Source organism: Narcine bancroftii, chromosome 5 (assembly GCF_036971445.1).
Source record: "Narcine bancroftii isolate sNarBan1 chromosome 5, sNarBan1.hap1, whole genome shotgun sequence".
Lineage (NCBI taxonomy): Eukaryota > Metazoa > Chordata > Chondrichthyes > Torpediniformes > Narcinidae > Narcine > Narcine bancroftii.
Genome location: NC_091473.1, coordinates 127,371,037 through 127,389,693, shown reverse-complemented (window position 1 = coordinate 127,389,693; position 18,657 = coordinate 127,371,037). Strand labels below are relative to the sequence as shown.

General features: G+C 40.8%; 1 protein-coding gene across 7 annotated transcripts in view; it reads right to left on the bottom strand.

The window, feature by feature from the left end:
* Positions 1-895: 895 nt before the first annotated feature.
* Positions 896-18,657, bottom strand: part of ap1m3 (adaptor related protein complex 1 subunit mu 3) — a 42,441-nt gene continuing 24,679 nt past the window's right edge. For 5 of the 7 annotated variants that reach the window (XM_069939018.1, XM_069939023.1, XM_069939020.1 and 2 more), the window contains 7 exons: positions 13,349-13,475; positions 12,544-12,686; positions 11,473-11,544; positions 8,018-8,176; positions 6,469-6,594; positions 4,607-4,682; positions 896-1,723 (listed from right to left, as the gene is read on the bottom strand). In XM_069939018.1, the coding sequence (XP_069795119.1) occupies positions 1,698-1,723; positions 4,607-4,682; positions 6,469-6,594; positions 8,018-8,176; positions 11,473-11,544; positions 12,544-12,686; positions 13,349-13,475 (729 nt within the window). In that variant the 3' untranslated portion in view covers positions 896-1,697. Of the gene's footprint in view, positions 1,724-4,067; positions 4,508-4,606; positions 4,683-6,468; positions 6,595-8,017; positions 8,177-11,472; positions 11,545-12,543; positions 12,687-13,348; positions 13,476-18,657 lie in introns of those variants that run through there. The other 2 variants (XM_069939019.1, XM_069939025.1) reach the window with 2 other exon arrangements.

Below are 18,657 nucleotides of genomic sequence, written 5' to 3'. Positions count from 1 at the left end.
TGGTTGCAGCAAGGTCAATTTTGTCATTTAAGAAAAAGTTGGATAAGTGCATGGATATGAGGGGATTGGAGGGTTATGAGCAGGGTGCAGGTAAGTGGGACTAGAGATCACTTAAATTGGTACGGACTAGAGGGACCAAGATGGCCTGTTTCTGTACTGTAATTGTTATATGGTTATATAAGAAATAGGTGCAGTGGTAGGCTATTTGGCCCATCAAGCCTGCTCCACCATTCAATGGATGATCTAATGACAGTCTCATCTCCATCTATCTGCCTTTTCCCCAGATCCTTTAATTCTCCTACTTTCTAAAAATCTATCCAACATTGTCTTAAATATATTTACTGAGGTAGCCTCCACTGCTTTGATGGGCAGTGAATTCCGTAGATTCACCACCCTCTGGGAAAACCAGTTCCTCCTTATCTCCATCCTAAATCTACCACCTTGAACCTTGAGCCTATGTTCCCTAGTTCTAGTCTCCCCCACTAATGGGAACAACTTACCTACCTCTATCATATTTATGCCTTTCATAATTTTATGTGTTTCTATAAGATCCCCTCTTATTCTTCTAAATTCAAGTGAGTTCAATCTCTCCTCATAGGCTAACCCTTCATCTCTGAATCAACCTGGTGAACCTCCTCTGGACCGCCTCTAAAGCCAGTACATCCTTCCTCAAGTAAGAAGACCAGAATTGCATGCAGTACTCCGGATGCAGCCTTGCCAGTACCTTGACCAGTTGCAGTATAACCTCCCTGCTCCTAAATCTAATCCCTTTAGCAATGAAGGCCAACATACCATTTGTTAATTGATAGCCTTACATTTTTTTCCCCCAAATAAGGTGTAAAGAGTGGGAATCTTTGCTGTCTTTCAGAGGGTGGAAGGAAAGGCAGAAAAAGAGTTACATTCATTGTCTTTTTTATTTAATAACTCATAGAATACAGATATTACTGGTAATGCCAGCACTTATTGTCACCCCTTATGCCCCTGAACTAAAGTAATGGTCAAAAAAATCAACCACATTATTGGGTCTGGAGTTATATGTAGACCATGGTGGAAAATCTAATTTCTTAAAGGGTATTAGTGAAGTGTGTGTGTTTGTTTGTTTGTTTTAAACATAGTAATCACCATTACTGGATTTTATTCCAGATTCATTTAATTACTTTGAACATGTATTCCTCAGCTGCCATGGTCTTTATTTGAATCTTTGTCTCCAGGGCTTTGCACCTAGTTGAGGAAAGTTACCCCTCTGCTACCTAATCCAGGAAAAGGAAGCATAATCTCCACCTCCTTCATTGCCTCTTCAGGGAACTTCTTATGTTAGATTTCCAACTGTGTCTGCCTGGTGAGAATGTTTGAAGCATTTCAGGGTGGTTGAAGAACGATGGAAAATCCATCATGGAACAGCAATTAGCCTGGTCGCAGTCATCAGCTGACCGTAGCCAGCTGACAATAAAACCAGGAAGGACCAACAATGAAATTGTAACCTAACACCTCATCCAGAAGGTACAAAGAAATGTAACGTCAGTAACAGTCACATTGTCCTAGCTGGCTGATCGGAGCTCAGTTTCCACACTTGTAACATCCGTAATCAGTGATCCTGAAACCTTGTGGACTTTGGATTTGGGACATAATTTCCCCCTTCTTTACTTATCAAATGGCATGTCCTCCTAATTTAGGAATTCCACTCGACAGCAGCATTCCTATTGATGGGTGCGTAGTTGATAATCTGGAACACAGAGACACAAGACGACATGAACATGGTAATGACAAGTCATAATTACAGTATAACTCCAAAACTCTAGATGCCAAGAATCTGTACTTTTTGAAAGCTCAATTCTTTTTTTAAATTTAGTGGGCTTTCGTGTGCGTGTGTGAGTGCCACAGATGCAACAAGTGACCACTTTATTTTTTTCTTTAATACTCCTTGTTCCGATAAATGTAGCATGGCTCATGAATAAATGACAAAAATTTACCTGTTCTTCTCTTCCTTATTCCTCCTTAAATTTGAATTTTAAAAGTCCTGCCTGAGAATTCGGAAAATCCAAAAATTTAGATCGACCTAATCCCCAAGCTGTCTGGATATTCAGACTTATACAGTATATGGTTCAAAAAGAACTCCTCTCTGTTAATCCACTTCTCTTTCAAACACCTATATTTGCTTAAAAGTCCATATCTCTCTGTCAGATCTCCCACTGGTCTGGCTATTAAAACTCAGTATTCGCTCTTCCTTTTCAGCAGTTGATTATTCTTCATGTGATACATGTTCAGCAGAGGGTAGGAATTTGTTTCAGGATGGAGTGAAAATGATTTTGCTCTGCAATTCAATGCTCCCTGCTTACTTGGAGAGTTGCTAAGTCACCAGCACTCTATATTGCTTATGGTATAAGGTACACCTATCCACCAGCTATTTAGTTTGATTTTAGCTAAATCAATACTCTCTGATGTGCTGTGTTCCAGATGATCAACTATGTACCAATCCAAAAAAAAATTGACAGCTTTCAAAATTATTTCAATGGGATAATCCATTCCATTCCTATCACAAATGTCCCATTTGTGTATATCCACTGTAAAGGGATTATATTGGCGCCTATGCTCAGCAGAGGCCGTAAAGGACTGCAGATTCCAGGAGAGCAGTGGACTGCTGGAAGGTTCCAGAAATGGGGAGGACACCCCATGTTGAAAAGGAGAAGAAGAGGAGATAATCCTACAGGACAGTAACCATGACAGCGGTCAAACAAGGGGCTCATCGCTGAAGGACCCACACAATCATCGATATTGATGGTTGAGGGACTCATGGATCCGAGATTCATGAGGGTGCCCTCTTGGACACTGTAGTCTTCCTTTTTTTTAATATTTTATTTTTTAAAAATTCCATCCCTGCAATTGTATACTTTACAGAAGTAAAATTTGATTAACTTTAAAATTATAATGATTACATTACAGTTTAATCCCTCCCTCCCTCTGACTAAAAAAAAACATATCATAGAAATATATATAATATATAATTATATGAAATAAAAATTAAAGGAAAAAGAAGAAATAAAAAGATAATGTTATTCTGGAGGATTGCACAAAGAATTGGCTCACACATTGGGATCTTACAGTATTCATTTAGCCATTCTTGGGAAGAAGATTATTATAGGTCATAAGAGGCCGGAAATACAATTTTACATATTTATTCCTAAACTTTGCATATACAGGCTCCAAATTTGTAAAAAAATCTTAAATTTTACGTGATTTTCTCCAAAGGTATACAACTTTGAATTTCCATGTTCCATCTCTCCATACCTAAATGTGCATCTGATTTCCAAGTCACTGCAATATACTTTCTTGCCACCCGCTAATGCTATTTTAATAAATTTCACTTAAATAAAATGATAATTTAAATTTAGGTCTTGTTCCTTCTATGTTCTCCAATAAAAATAAATCTGGATTTTGTGGAAATACAATACCAGTAACCTGTTCTAAAAACTTTCCGAAATCCACCCAAAAGGTTTTAACTTTAGAACATAACCAAGTAGAATGTAAAAATGTTCCTATTTCTTCACCACACCTAAAACATTTATTTAATAAATCCGATTTCATTTTATGCAATTTTATTGGCATTAAATAGAATTGATGTAAATAATTATATTGAACTAAACTGTTCCTATGTAGCACCTATGATACTGTTAGAAACAGAAGTACCTTCACAGAAATCTCTGCGCCATTGTGTGTAGGCTGCATGCTGTGGCGATTCAGCCCCTTGTGTACGGGGCCAGACCGGACTGCTACACCTAACATTTATAATGACATGATACAATCATGACAAAGGTCTGCCTATCTTTTCTCATCAATTGTAATGTTTAAATCTGCCTCCTATTTCTGTCTAGATTTATTAAGTCCCTATTTAATAGTACCTGCTTGTAATAAAAGGTACATTGAAGAAATAAATTTCTTAGTATAACCTCTCCTATTAAGAACTTCCAGGACACTACAAGCCGTAAGTACATTGTTGAACCTAATTTTTCCTGCAAGTATCTTCTCAAATGAAGAGAGAAAAAAAATGTATTCTGAGTTATTCCATATTTATTTCTTAATTGTTGTAATGACATCAATTGACTTGAAGGCTTCCTGGTCGAATTGGAGCTTTGGAACTGGAGCTCATGTTGCCAATAGATCAAACAGGGGTCTGTGCAGTTGCAGAGATCGCAGGAGCACTGGAGGCGAAGTTATAGTCATTGAGGGTCTCTCTTTTGCTACTCTCTCTTTTTTACTGTAAGGGGCACCGAGCAATAATAATGGCGACTCTTTCTCTGCCTTCCAGCAACCAGAAGGAAATTTCAAGTAAGATTACATTTTATGAATTATAAAGGAATCTTGTATTCAAAATTGGAGAAAAAGATGCAGAGAAGTGCCAATTATCCAGCATTGTCCTGGAATCCCTCAAAATATGATAAACTTGATAGATTCAGCTTAAATCATCCAGAAGAACTATCGTTGAGCTAATAAAAAGGGTGCAAGTTCATATCTGAGAGATAAGAAAAAGTGATTATGTTCATTAATTTTTAAAATCATAAAATTGAATGGCACGAAAGGCAACCTTTGGGCATCTTATCGAAATGCTTACCTCCACTCTGGGTAATGTAACGGACCCAGGGAAGGGCTTGATAACCACTCTTTTCAATGATTTTCAAATAACGCACCTAGTGAAATCAGACACAGGAATAAATTTTCCCAACCATTTTCAATTCATATCTTGAACCATTGCCTCTATCATTTTGTGTATGTGTGTGTGTGAGAGAGAGAGAGAGAGAGAGAGAGAGATGATTAAAAAGAAATTCAGACCACTGCTGTTATCTAATCATTCATGATCAGGGCTTGACATTTTCAATTTTTATTTTTGCTTTAGTTTGTAGGGCATTTTGCAGTTTTTATTGTCAGGCAAAATTAGGTATTTTCTATGTTAAAAAAACACTCAAGATTCATAACCCTCTATCAGGTACAATTCAATCAAACTCAGTAATCCTGACAATGGCCAATGAGTTCCGCCTTCAACTTAATTACTTCCTTGACAGATTCTTCAATATCTTTCACAGCAGTAAACACAGCTTGATTTATTCTGGCCATGTTTTAACTAGTCAAGGCCTTTTCACCACGTTATAACCACTGACCAGCAGACTTATAGGCCTAATCAGCATTCTGCAAAGCCAAGTATAGCATCGTTGAAGAAAAATGAACACACTGTAAATTTTATCGCTAAAATGTATTTATTTTTCCAACCAATCATTTGGGAGTGTTTTGTTTTTCAGTTACGAATGAAAATTTCAAGCCCTTCTCTGAAGCTCTTGTTTGCCTGGAACAGAGATGATGCTGATTGTGAAGAACCTCGAGGCAATTGGAGATTGGGATTGTGAGCATAAGACCATAAGATATAGGAGTAGAACCAAGCCATTTGGCTTGTTGAATTCACTCCACTATTCCATCATGAGCTGATCCATTCTCCCACTCAGCTTTACTCCCTTGCCTTCTCCCCTTAATCTTTGATAGCTGTGTGTTATAAGAGAGTAGGGAACAAGGAAAGGCCAATCCTCTCTTATCAGCTTTGTTGTTCAGGAAAATGTTATTAGATACATCAACAGATTTCTGATATCATAGAATCTTTGCACCATGAAAGTATTTGGTCCACTAAGTTTATGCTGGCTCTATTCTTGCACAATCCCATCAGTTCCATTTCCCAGATCTCCTGCCCCACATGCCTATACTACTTGCTCAGGACATTAATTATGGTACCAGCCTCAAACGATTCTTGAGGCAGGCACCATGACTGTGTTTTTGCTTTGGTTGGGGAGGAGGAAGTCTGTTTATCTGAGTGGCATTCCTCATTATTGGTAGTGGGGGAGTTGGGCAAGAGGGTGTGGTGGCAGGAGAGATGCAGGTGGACGTGGGTGGAAATTTTTAAAAATTCTCTTTCATGTCTGGCAGTTAGATGTTGACAAACAACCCAATTGTCAGGAGATAATAGATACCAGCTGGGAAAGGACAAGATGGCCTTGTGAACTTGGCAAGGAGTGGATAGGGTGCAGAATTAGGGTGTTGGCTGGAAGGGGGACAGAATCATAGCTCAGCATTTGGAGTGGGTCAGATAACAAGATAGGCTTGATTTAGAATGTTCCAAATTAGCCTGGTTAGCTTCATCTATTTCAAATCTATTGCAAAATCCTAAATCTTTCTACAGGAGCTCCATTGAGAGCGTCCTGGCCAGCTACATCACAGTGTGGTACAATTGCTGTGGAAAAATGGAATGTAGATCAATCCACAGGACCATAAGAGTGGCAGAGAGGATCACTGAAGACCCCCTCAACCTCCCATCGATGTGATCTGCTCAGATCATTGCCTGAAGAGGACGCGCAAAAATAATTAAAGTTGCCTGAAAACAAAAAAAATAAAATGAAATAAATTCCAGCTATCCCCCTTTAATGAAATGCTGACCTGAATTCCAGAGACGGTAAAGTATGGAATTTCAAAATTGATAGTGATGGGTGGCTTCCTCTCCTGCTCTTCACCCTCAACGCTTGGGAGACCAAAGTGAGCCCGCATCAGGTACTCCTTACCACCCTGAGGAGAGCAGAAACAGTTTATACACAAGGGCTTAGAAAATCTTTGAAACTGCAGAATCTAGCACTGCTGGCAAGTTTGGAACATATTTCGAATCCCATTTAAGTGCTCATGCTGAAATGGAAGGTTTTTGGTTGAAGATCCAGTCCACCGATGTCAGCAGAACAACTGAGGCTGGTGCTCTTATGTAGTATTGAGACATCAGTGCATGGTTGGAGGTGCTCCTTCTTTGATGAGACTTTCAACAGAAGCTATAATAGATTGCCCTGTCAGGTGGAGATGCAAGTAATCCCATGACAGCATTTTCAAGAGAAGCAGGAGAGTTCCCTATTGTGAGGTGTAATTGTTCGTTCTCCACCATGCCAATAGAGGTCATTACACATTGTGTTATTGTCTAATCCTAGTTTTCTATTACAGTTGGGTTTATCCAATGTATGTTGCTCAGCAACTCATTAAATGAAATTGTCAAAATACTAGAGTTCGGCCTCCTTTTGTTATGATATAACACTCACCCAGGTATTCTTATCAATAATTATCCTTCACTTCTGAAGATTAAAACAAATAAACTGTTCGGTATAAAGTCTCGATGATTCTTTCAAATTATGTCATGTTTAAATTGGGAGTTGTACATTTAATACTTCTGATAAATTTGAAGAGACTTGGTGACCTTTTATAAATTATTTCCACATGACTTAATTAGTGTAATTATTTTCCCTTCTGGATTATATTTCATTTTTATTTCTTTATTATTTGTTGGGGAAGACCAGATAATTATTTTTTTATTAATAAATTCTCAAGATAGGCTTCCCAGCGTTTTTTTGGTTTTGTTTTCTTAGATTAGGTGGGGTTTTATATAATAATTTTTTTTAAGATCTCAGTTTGAGGAGAAGAGAACATATTTGTTAATTGTGGTGTAATGCAATATCTTATATCACATGATGTCATATAATGATTTTTTACCCCCCCCTTCTTGATTATGTATTCCTATTTTCCTCATGTATTGTTTACCTATAATATGATTAATTAAAGAGATTGAAAAAGAAAGGAAAGGTATAAAGGTTTCTGGATACAAAATGACTACTAAGCATAATTCATTGGGCTCAAAATGTTCTGACAGATGACATTCAACACAGGAATGCAAATTGTATCTTAAATGACTTAACCAGGATCAAACTATCTAACAATTGATTTTACTGCTTTTCTTTTTTTATTTAGTCTTGAGAATGTTTGATAGAAAATTAGTCATGTTAACAGTTCCAGAAAGGCTATTCACCAAATATAATGCTTAGAACTCTCGAAGAGTATCTCTTTCTATTTCACTTTTGTCAGTCATACAATATAATGGGCAAGGGAAGGACACACTGTCAACTCTGGTCTGCCTCACCACCGTGGTATCACTATTTTGAATCACCACATTACTCACAGGGAAAGACTTGATTGACCAGACAACCACATTCTTTTCCGGCAGCCACTTTGCAGTGCCAGTGCTAGTCTTGAATTTCGGTGAGTCAGCGTCACTAGGAACTGGCACGAAGATCTCAACATTGTTCGCCGTGGAACGGTGCTTAAATTGGCCCTTAGCCTGAATTGAGCAGGTACAAGAATGTATGGAAAACAATAGAGTAGATAATAATTGATATCAGACTTGAACACATACAATAAAAGTATGAAGGATTATCAAAGATATTTCTATGTAAATGCACAAACACACACACAAAATTAATTAAGGCTGAAAATTTCATACACAAATATAATAATAATGCAATAAAAATATGTAAAATTATTAAAGATCTTTTTATGTCAATGCACCTAGCCATAAATATGTATACACACACACACAAACACTCAGACAAAAAATAATAATTAAATACCATACGATTTTAGAATAGGCCTCATAACTTGATTTATTTAATTTGAGAATCCCAAGCTAAAGCTGGTCGAGCTTTAGAAAAAAAATAGCAAGATAGCTGCAATATTTAAATTATAAAGCAAAGTACAGTAAAATTCCCATTATCCAGCACTCTATCAAATGGAAAATCAAACAACAAGCAAAATGATTGAAAAAGTAAAGGTTCTTTGAAGCAACACATAACCCCTTGGGGAAGATGGGAGCAAACATTCAGCTTGTGGGAACCCCAGCAGCTGTTTGAACAAGGTTTCAATAATGTTGTGTTTGAATAAAATGGAGGAGCCCAGGATGGAGAGCCAGTCAATGCCAGTCGCTGTTGGGGCGACTCTCCCAAAGAGTCTCCCTATCCCTGCCAAGTAAGAGTATTTATTTTTATTAATATATTATTAAGTTTTTTGGTAAAGCTTTAGCTGTAAACAAGGGAAGAGGGAAGGTGAATTATGATGGTGGAGTGGTGAGCACCAGTGACCAGGGTTCGAAATAAAAGAGAGTACACCGAGGGTCTGACCAGGACATTTGTGTGTGGAAATGAATCGTGTTGTGCTGAGGGTCTGATTGGGACACTTGTGTGGAGGTGAGTCAAGTTGTCAGTGTGAGAGGAGGAGGTTAATTATGATGGCAGCACAGTTAACATAGCAGCTAGTGCAATGGTGTTACAGCACCAGCGACCAAGGTTCAATTTAAATTTTGTAAGTTACAGGAATTAGTCAATTAAAGTAAACCTGACATAATTAAAGACTACAATACTGATTTTTTTTTCAAATTACTTTACATTTTGTCCTGTCTTTTGTTTTTTATACAATATATTCTAATGCAGGTATTGGAAGAGTGAGTCTCAGTCAACTGGAAAATTCACATATCCAACACCACGATCCCCATATATGCCGGATAATGCTGATTTTACTGTAAATTGATGTGCTGCAGATATAAGGAAACACCCTTCAATCCAACATAGATCCATTTACAACAATGCTGACTTGCTCAATAGGTATTCCTCATTTTCTTTTGAGGAATAGTTACAACTCAAGAAGAATGACTTTTAGCCAAGACATTATTCATTCCATCACAGAAGGCCCACTTTTTATCTTAAAAAACACTGGTTGAATTATAGTGGATGAAAGTGGATGAACAAGATTACTGTCAGTTACACTTTGGCCTTCAGGTATGTTACATTCCTGGTCTTACTCAGACATTGTATTCCCATTGTTCCACATTATTTGTTCTGTTTCACACCCTTTCCTGATCTGAAATACACCCTGTGGTTCTGGCTATTTTGAGTATCCTGGTGTATAGCATAAAGGAAAATAATCCATGTCAATTTTCTTTCGAGTCTCCCAAGGTGGGTTACCTTAATTATTTTCATCTGGCATTACTTATCTAAACAAACAGAATTACATTAATGGCATGAAAGCAAACAGGAAATGAACAGAGTTGGACTACATGGGTAATATTGTAGAAAGCAGAAATGTTGATTTGATAGACTAAATAACAGGTTTGAGGAGGAGGAGTGGAGGCATTGATTATCATCACCATTTTCTGTGTTGAAGGGGCAGATATTAAGTTTGGTAAGGCACCATTTTACGAATTGGTTTGTCTGTAGGGAAGATAACAGGGAAGTAACTGAAAGACAGTGTAGACTTTAGACAGATAGGATCACCTCCTCCTGGTGTATTTCTTGTTCTGGATCTTGTGTACTTAAATCTGTGCTGGGAATTGTGGGCTGTTACAGAATGTTAATAAAATTATGATAAAATATATCTTAAAAGGGTAAAATTGTGAGGTTTAGTTGTTAGGTCACATTTCACAAACATTCCATTTGCCATGCACAAGTTATGTTTGGATAGATTTTGTGTCAACTGTTGGCTTTGCAGAGACAAGGTAAGTGCTTGTGAGAGTTTTGCAAGTAGGTGTTAATGGACCAACATGTTTGAACAGTGACAAGGCTCAAGAACTGAGAACTCTTTTGCTTTTAAACTGGTGCCAGTTTTAAATGGCTGTTTGGAGTTTCTTGTCCTAAGAGGGGCCATGTGGTTTTGCAAACAGAGAGAAAACATCCCTTGTTTGTCAGAGATTTCTGCAACAGTTTGTGGGGAAGGCTGCAAGTTGGCAGACCTGCAGCAAAACACCATTTTAAGATGGGTTTCGAGTTCTGAGTTCAGCCTATTCTAAATCTCTGTAGTCAATCACAGAGGTGGTGGCTGGTTATTGTGTTTCTCCTGGAAAAGGAGAAAAAGAACTCCCTGTGGTAACCTGGAAGAAGAGGTTATCTTCTGGAACAACCCAAGAGGGGGAAAGTTTCTTCAGTAAGACACTTCAGTTACTAATTGAAGGAGATCAGTTTGCGTGTCCGAGTATCTCGGACACACCAGTATGAACGAGTATCTCTCTTAAACCAACTAAGTGGTAAGTTAAAGCACCAGAGCCTGGTGAATATAATACCTATTCAATTCTGTGCACAGTATGGAGATCGCCTGATACCAGCGAACTTGGAGAAGTGGAAGGTGACTGATTGGACAGTGAAAAAGAACTTTTCCTGAACAAATAAATATTACATACACGTGTGCTTAGAATTAGAAGGATATTATGTTAGGTTAAGTTAAATTAATAGTAATGTTAAGTGTTGATCTTATTATTAAGAAAAATAAAAACACTTGTTTAAGTAGCCGTTGCCTTAGTTAAGTTCTGTTGCTGGTGGTTCTTGAATCCTTTGGACTCATATAATGGGTCCCATCCGATGAGTTTGGCCATTTAGATCAGGAACTAAAAGACTGTACCCCAGGAGTTGGATGGGATAGTGAAAGGAGAGGAACAGAAGCAAAAAGCGCAAACTCCATACTATATCAAGGTTAATGGACCCACCTGAGACTGTCATTGGGGGAATCAGACTGCACGTGCCCCAAAACACACCACCATGACTGAGCAAACATCCATTAGCAGGGTTTTTATCTGAATTATAATTCCACTCTTACCTTTATCAAAATCTCCACCCGGCTGTGCGAGTATTTCTCAATTGCTGATTCAATCCAAATCAAGGGTTTTACCTACAAAATAAACTTCTGCCACAATCTGTCTGCATGTGAAATTTTAGGAGGCTACGTAAATTAATAACTAACATTTAATAGTAGGATTCAATGAAGAAATGGAGCAAACAAAGGCACACTTTGTCTTTAAGTAAAGTATTTCCACTCAGAATGAACAGATATCTCAAAGTGAACTTCAATTGTAAGAGCTTCAATTGTATTACTTCCAAAACAGTGTGAAAGTATCTGCTTATATTCTTACTACAAGAATGTCAGACAAATTCTTTCTTAAATTTGACAGAGGGTGACATGCAGGTTAAAATGCCCTTCATCTCGTAATGAGAGAATAGGTCATTGTTGTGAATGAAAATACACACCTCAATTTAACATGATAAAAGACTGCAACCAAAATATGTTCCAGCATATTACTTAAATTGTTCTCCCAGTGCAGAAGTGCTTGTGTGCCTACTGAAGATAACATTATTCTTAATACCAATGTATGCATCATGTAGTTGAGCGATGCATTTGCCAGCACTACTTCTGACCATGCAAGAAGGATGAGAGGAGACTTGATAGAGGTCTACAAGATTCTGAGAGGCAGAGATAAGGTGGACAGCCCATGCCTTTTTCCCAGGGCAGGATAGCAAAAACCAAGGGACATCCCTACAAAGTGAAGGGAGGAAAATTTAGGGGAGACATCAGGAATATGTTTTTTTTTTCCACAGAGAGTTTTGGGTGCCTGGAATGCCATGCCAGAGGTGGTGATGTTAAACAGGCACATGGATGTAAGAAAAATAGAGGGCTATGAGGTAAGAAGGGTTTAGTATTTTATTTTGGTAGGATTATATAAGTCGGCACAGCTTCAGGTGTGGAAGGGCCTGTACTGTGCTGTAATGTTCTATGTTTCCAAAGAATACAGGTGGTGAATCATTGCTAAGTGAACATTTGCCAGTTTAATAATAATGAGCATGCTTCATGCCCAGCTGCACACTTACTCCCAGCACTACTCTAAACACATACCTGAGTATACAGCCGGTATGACATGAGTTCAAATTCTCCATCTGGAGGGATGAAGGATATCGTTCGATCATTTTCAAAGCGGGAGAGGCGCACACACTGATGAAACTTTACATCCTCTAGTTCTACAGATTTAGTCTTGTCCCCTGATATAAATTAAAACAAAAGAACAGTTAAAGGAGAACCTGAACTAAATCCTTAAGAACAGTGGTTCTCAATCATTTTTCCCCCCACTCACATAACACCTTGATTAATCCCTTAGTAACCACAGAGCACCCACAGAGTATGGCATCCAATGTAATATGATTTGTGAATGAAATTTTTTATTGGGTCAATCATGTCACTAACAATGGAATGAATGGTGATCAATGTTTCTGTTTTATAGTGATTAACATTCCTTCCCATGAATCATCCCAGTGTCTGGGAGCTAATGAGCTCAAGTTACTTTGCTTCTAGGACATGTGTAGTTATGCTGAGCTATGTTGTTGGCTTAGTGTAGCTAATGGTATTCTAACAATAAACCTGCAAGGTTCCTAACATGAGAACATAACAAAGAAGAGTGGGAGTATGCTACATAGGCCGAAAGCCTGGTCCATCACTCAGTAAGATCATGGTCCACTTCAAAAATACAGGGAGGTCCTCGGAACAAAAATTCTAATTCCCTGATGGTTAGAAGACTTTGGAACTATTCTTCAAAAGGAAGGAAAGCAGGGGCTTTGAATATACAGCTAGGCACAAGAATAGCTAGATGAGAGAGTGGTCTATTCCTGCTTCTATTTCATTGGTTTGCATCTTCAGATTTACTTACTTCCAGAAATCTCGAACAGAACTTTATCATTAAGTCCAAGTCGTAGTTCTGGCATTCCTGAGAGTATAACCTTCAGCTTTACATTCCCAACAATCTCACTTTTCAAGACGTTGCCATTTGCACTCACCTGAAGGAAGAGGATACAATGAAGTAGACATACACACACACACACACATCTAACCACATCTAATCACCTGCACACTTTCTATCACATGCATTCACCCACAAAGGCAATGTGGTTAACTCCAGCTATACAAACATATGTACAAGGACATGCACATATAAACCACATATGCAGACAAACAAAAGGACACATTTACACGCAAGAACACACACACAAGCTTCCACACATATGTGCATTCATGCAAGAACAAGCAAAACGCACACGTACGGACATGTATATGTGTATGTTATATATGTATAGTGCACACATATTTATAGATATCTCTCTCTCATAGATAGATAGAAAAAACCCACTGATTTATTAGATTTGTTTGCCCACTTGAGCTTGTGAGTGAAAATAAAAGTTATTGCTTGAAACCTAACCAACATCAGTCAATCCAACAGCAGCTAGCTTGCATTGGTTCAGAAGAGAGATGGTAATGCACAAAATGAGGAGAAACCCTTGTCAGTGGAAATTTTTCATGCAGGTGAGTTATTGAAGTCAGAATGGATGACCTGAAAATGCTAATGGGAAATTTTAAAGTAGAACTGCACAAATACATAAAGAGGAAACAAATGCAGGGTGTGTGTGGGGAAAAAGCTTGAGATTAGGATAGCTCTACCAAGGACTTGGCACAAGCTCAATAGTTGAAATGCCCTCCATTCTAGAAATGCAGTGAGACACTCAAATTATTAATGTCAATGACCACTGAAAGCAAACCTGAGAATTAAGCTATAATATGCTTTCCATCTGTTAATTTTTTTTCTGGGGACAAGGGGAATTTTTAAAAACTCTTCAGCTTTTAGAATCTACATGTGTATCTGCAGTCTATATAGAACGTCATTGATTAACATGTGTAGTGGTACGCTTGGAGGGAATGGACAGAACCAGCATTAACAACTCCTGTCTTGTGATGGCTAGACACAACAGCTCATCTACTGGCATTACAGCCATGAGGCATAATGATTCAGCAGAACCCGCAGTTCGACTGAGAAGCCCTGGCCTACTCAACGTAGCCACATCATGAGGACATTTGCACTTCAGATGCCAGGACGCCAGGTCACATGTTGTATGTCTATACTAAGACTAATACTTATACTCATCTCTGGCTGACAACTTCAGATATGATCTTGTTATTCCTAGCACTTCAACATGATGGCATATGAGCTTAAATAGTATCCACCATATTGGTGACCCCGACAGGTCTAGCCGGCTTAGACCCTACAACAGACATTCTGCAAGCTTCTGCAACAAGCAGCTTGCTTGTAGAAACAGCAACGAGCCAACGTGCTAACAACAAACAATGACCGCCTTACCCAGCTGATCTTAATATTGACTACAAATCATTTGGCGTAACATCAAAGGCCAGCAAATAAATGATCAGGAGGCCAGTTTCTTTTACCCTCATGATCGACTGAACCTACAGCAAGGGGCATGGCGTCGTAGAAGATAATGGTTTGAAAAACTCTAAATTTGCCACAAGTATGAAAGACAGTTTTACAACTTACTCACTACTTTAGTGACCTGTTGTTTTTTTGTGCCTCACGAACTGAGTAGCAAGTCTGGCCAACTAGCTGTAACGTCAGGGGAAACACCCTCAACATTTCAAATTGACTGCATACATCAAAAGGCTGCATGTATTTGCTCATCACATCATAGCACTGGAGCCTCAGTTTTTCAAAATGTCCATGCACTGGTTTTGGGATCCCCACACACTGATTCCAGGCTCCCCATGCACTGGTTCTGGGCTCCCTTGATGGAAGTGGTCATACATCAGCAAGTTGTCTGCATTCGACAGCGCAGCTTGCCTTTTCAAACTTAGGGATGTTTGCATCTCAGCGGCTGGGACCGGGGGGAGGGGGAGCCCCCCCCCCATCCACGTGAGAACCAGTTAATTCCCCGAAAGATAGACCACTCAACCCGGGAAGACCAACAACAAGCGACCCCTCCTCACTAGAGAAGAAGCCTGTGTTCTGGGGGATGACCACTTATTCCTCCGAGGGAAGATCACACGATCCGGGGGGGGCACACCCCCTCTAACCCCACCGATGGAAGACTCTGAGATCCAGGTATTAACCTGAGAACTAAATTTTTTTTTAAATGTCGCCTGTCGATGATAATTCTGAGACATTTTCCTGCTGACAAGGTAGATTTGCAACAGATTTTTCAGTCTTCCATACAGCACAGTACTGCCTACTGGCCTGTCGGCCAGCTAGTAGACTTAAAGCAGCAATGGACAGCCGCTCCACAGAGCGCCACCTACCAGCTCCTGTGTGACACTATAGTCTTTAAGCAGCAATGGACAGCCGCTCCACAGAGCGCCACCTACCAGCTCCTGTGTGACACTATAGCCTTTAAACAGCAATGGACAGCCACTCCACAGAGCGCCACCTACCAGCTCCTGTGTGACACTATAGACTTTAAGCAGCAATGGACAGCCGCTCCACAGAGCGCCACCTACCAGCTCCTGTGTGACACTATAGACTTTAAGCAGCAATGGACAGCCGCTCCACAGAGCGCCACCTACCAGCTCCTGTGTGACACTATAGCCTTTAAACAGCAATGGACAGCCACTCCACAGAGCGCCACCTACCAGCTCCTGTGTGACACTATAGACTTTAAGCAGCAATGGACAGCCGCTCCACAGAGCGCCACCTACCAGCTCCTGTGTGACACTATAGCCTTTAAACAGCAATGGACAGCCACTCCACAGATCGCCACCTACCAGCTCCTGTGTGACACTATAGCCTTTAAGCAGCAATGGACAGCCGCTCCACAGAGCGCCACCTACCAGCTCCTGTGTGACACTATAGACTTTAAGCATCAATGGACAGCCACTCTACAGAGCGCCACCTACCAGCTCCTGTGTGACAGTATAGCCTTTAAGCAGCAATGGACAGCTGCTCCACAGAGCGCCACCTACCAGCTCCTGTGTGACACTATAGACTTTAAGCAGCAATGGACAGCCGCTCCACAGAGCGCCATCTACCAGCTCCTGTGTGACACTATAGCCTTTAAGCAGCAATGGACAGCCACTCTACAGAGCGCCACCTACCAGCTCCTGTGTGACACTATAGCCTTTAAGCAGCAATGGACAGCCGCTCCTCAGAGCGCCACCTACCAGCTCCTGTGTGACACTATAGACTTTAAGCAGCAATGGACAGCCGCTCCACAGAGCGCCACCTACCAGCTCCTGTGTGACACTATAGCCTTTAAACAGCAATGGACAGCCACTCCACAGAGCGCCACCTACCAGCTCCTGTGTGACACTATAGCCTTTAAACAGCAATGGACAGCCACTCCACAGAGCGCCACCTACCAGCTCCTGTGTGACACTATAGACTTTAAGCAGCAATGGACAGCCGCTCCACAGAGCGCCACCTACCAGCTCCTGTGTGACACTATAGCCTTTAAACAGCAACGGACAGCCGCTCCACAGAGCGCCACCTACCAGCTCCTGTGTGACACTATAGACTTTAAGCAGCAACGGACAGCCACTCCACAGAGCGCCACCTACCAGCTCCTGTGTGACACTATAGACTTTAAGCATCAATGGACAGCCGCTCCACAGAGCGCCACCTACCAGCTCCTGTGTGACACTATAGCCTTTAAACAGCAATGGACAGCCGCTCCACAGATCGCCACCTACCAGCTCCTGTGTGACACTATAGCCTTTAAGCAGCAATGGACAGCCGCTCCACAGAGCGCCACCTACCAGCTCCTGTGTGACACTATAGACTTTAAGCATCAATGGACAGCCGCTCTACAGAGCGCCACCTACCAGCTCCTGTGTGACACTATAGCCTTTAAGCAGCAATGGACAGCCGCTCCACAGAGCGCCACCTACCAGCTCCTGTGTGACACTATAGACTTTAAGCAGCAATGGACAGCCGCTCCACAGAGCGCCACCTACCAGCTCCTGTGTGACACTATAGCCTTTAAACAGCAATGGACAGCCGCTCCACAGAGCGCCACCTACCAGCTCCTGTGTGACACTATAGCCTTTAAGCAGCAATGGACAGCCGCTCCACAGAGCGCCACCTACCAGCTCCTGTGTGACACTATAGCCTTTAAACAGCAATGGACAGCCACTCCACAGAGCGCCACCTACCAGCTCCTGTGTGACACTATAGACTTTAAACAGCAATGGACAGCCACTCCACAGAGCGCCACCTACCAGCTCCTGTGTGACACTATAGACTTTAAGCATCAATGGACAGCCGCTCCACAGAGCGCCACCTACCAGCTCCTGTGTGACACTATAGACTTTAAGCATCAATGGACAGCCGCTCCACAGAGCGCCACCTACCAGCTCCTGTGTGACACTATAGAATTTAAGCAGCAATGGACAGCCGCTCCACAGAGCGCCACCTACCAGCTCCTGTGTGACACTATAGAATTTAAGCAGCAATGGACAGCCGCTCCACAGAGCGCCACCTACCAGCTCCTGTGTGACACTATAGCCTTTAAACAGCAATGGACAGCCACTCCACAGAGCGCCACCTACCAGCTCCTGTGTAACACTATAGCCTTTAAGCAGCAATGGACAGCTGCTCCGCAGAGCGCCGCCTACAGGCTCCTATGTGTTATTGCAGACTTTAGCTGGTGCTTGACATTCTAAAAGTTAACTCTTTCCTACCAGACTTTGGTATCAGTACTATGGACTCTCCCAATTACCAACAATCTGCTTACAGTATGACTTTCAAGTTCGGTAATGCATCTCAAATGTTTGATACTGTTCTGGATTTCTCATGTGCCTTAACTGTAATTATATGTAAACAACTCGACTTTTTGCAACTGCCTGTGATTGCCTTTTGCAGAGGTTAAGTGTCTCACATGACTGTTACTATAATTTATTCGTTTTGTCAACTATTGTTTTTTGGCTTTCTAATTAATAGAGCACTGTTAATATGTATGGTAAATTTCACTTACTCCCCCAACAGCCTTCATTACACGGCATGGCGCCACAAATGGCAAGTCGGTTTCGCTCCCCTGCACAGTTCTACGGCAGAACGGCCGCACTAATTCAGAACCACAGAGCCAGTTGGTTGCTTACCGCTGGTTCTGGGGGTGAGCTGTGAAGCGGTTTACTTGGAGGGATTGGACAGAACCAACGTTAACAGTTCCCGTCTTGTGACAGCTAGAC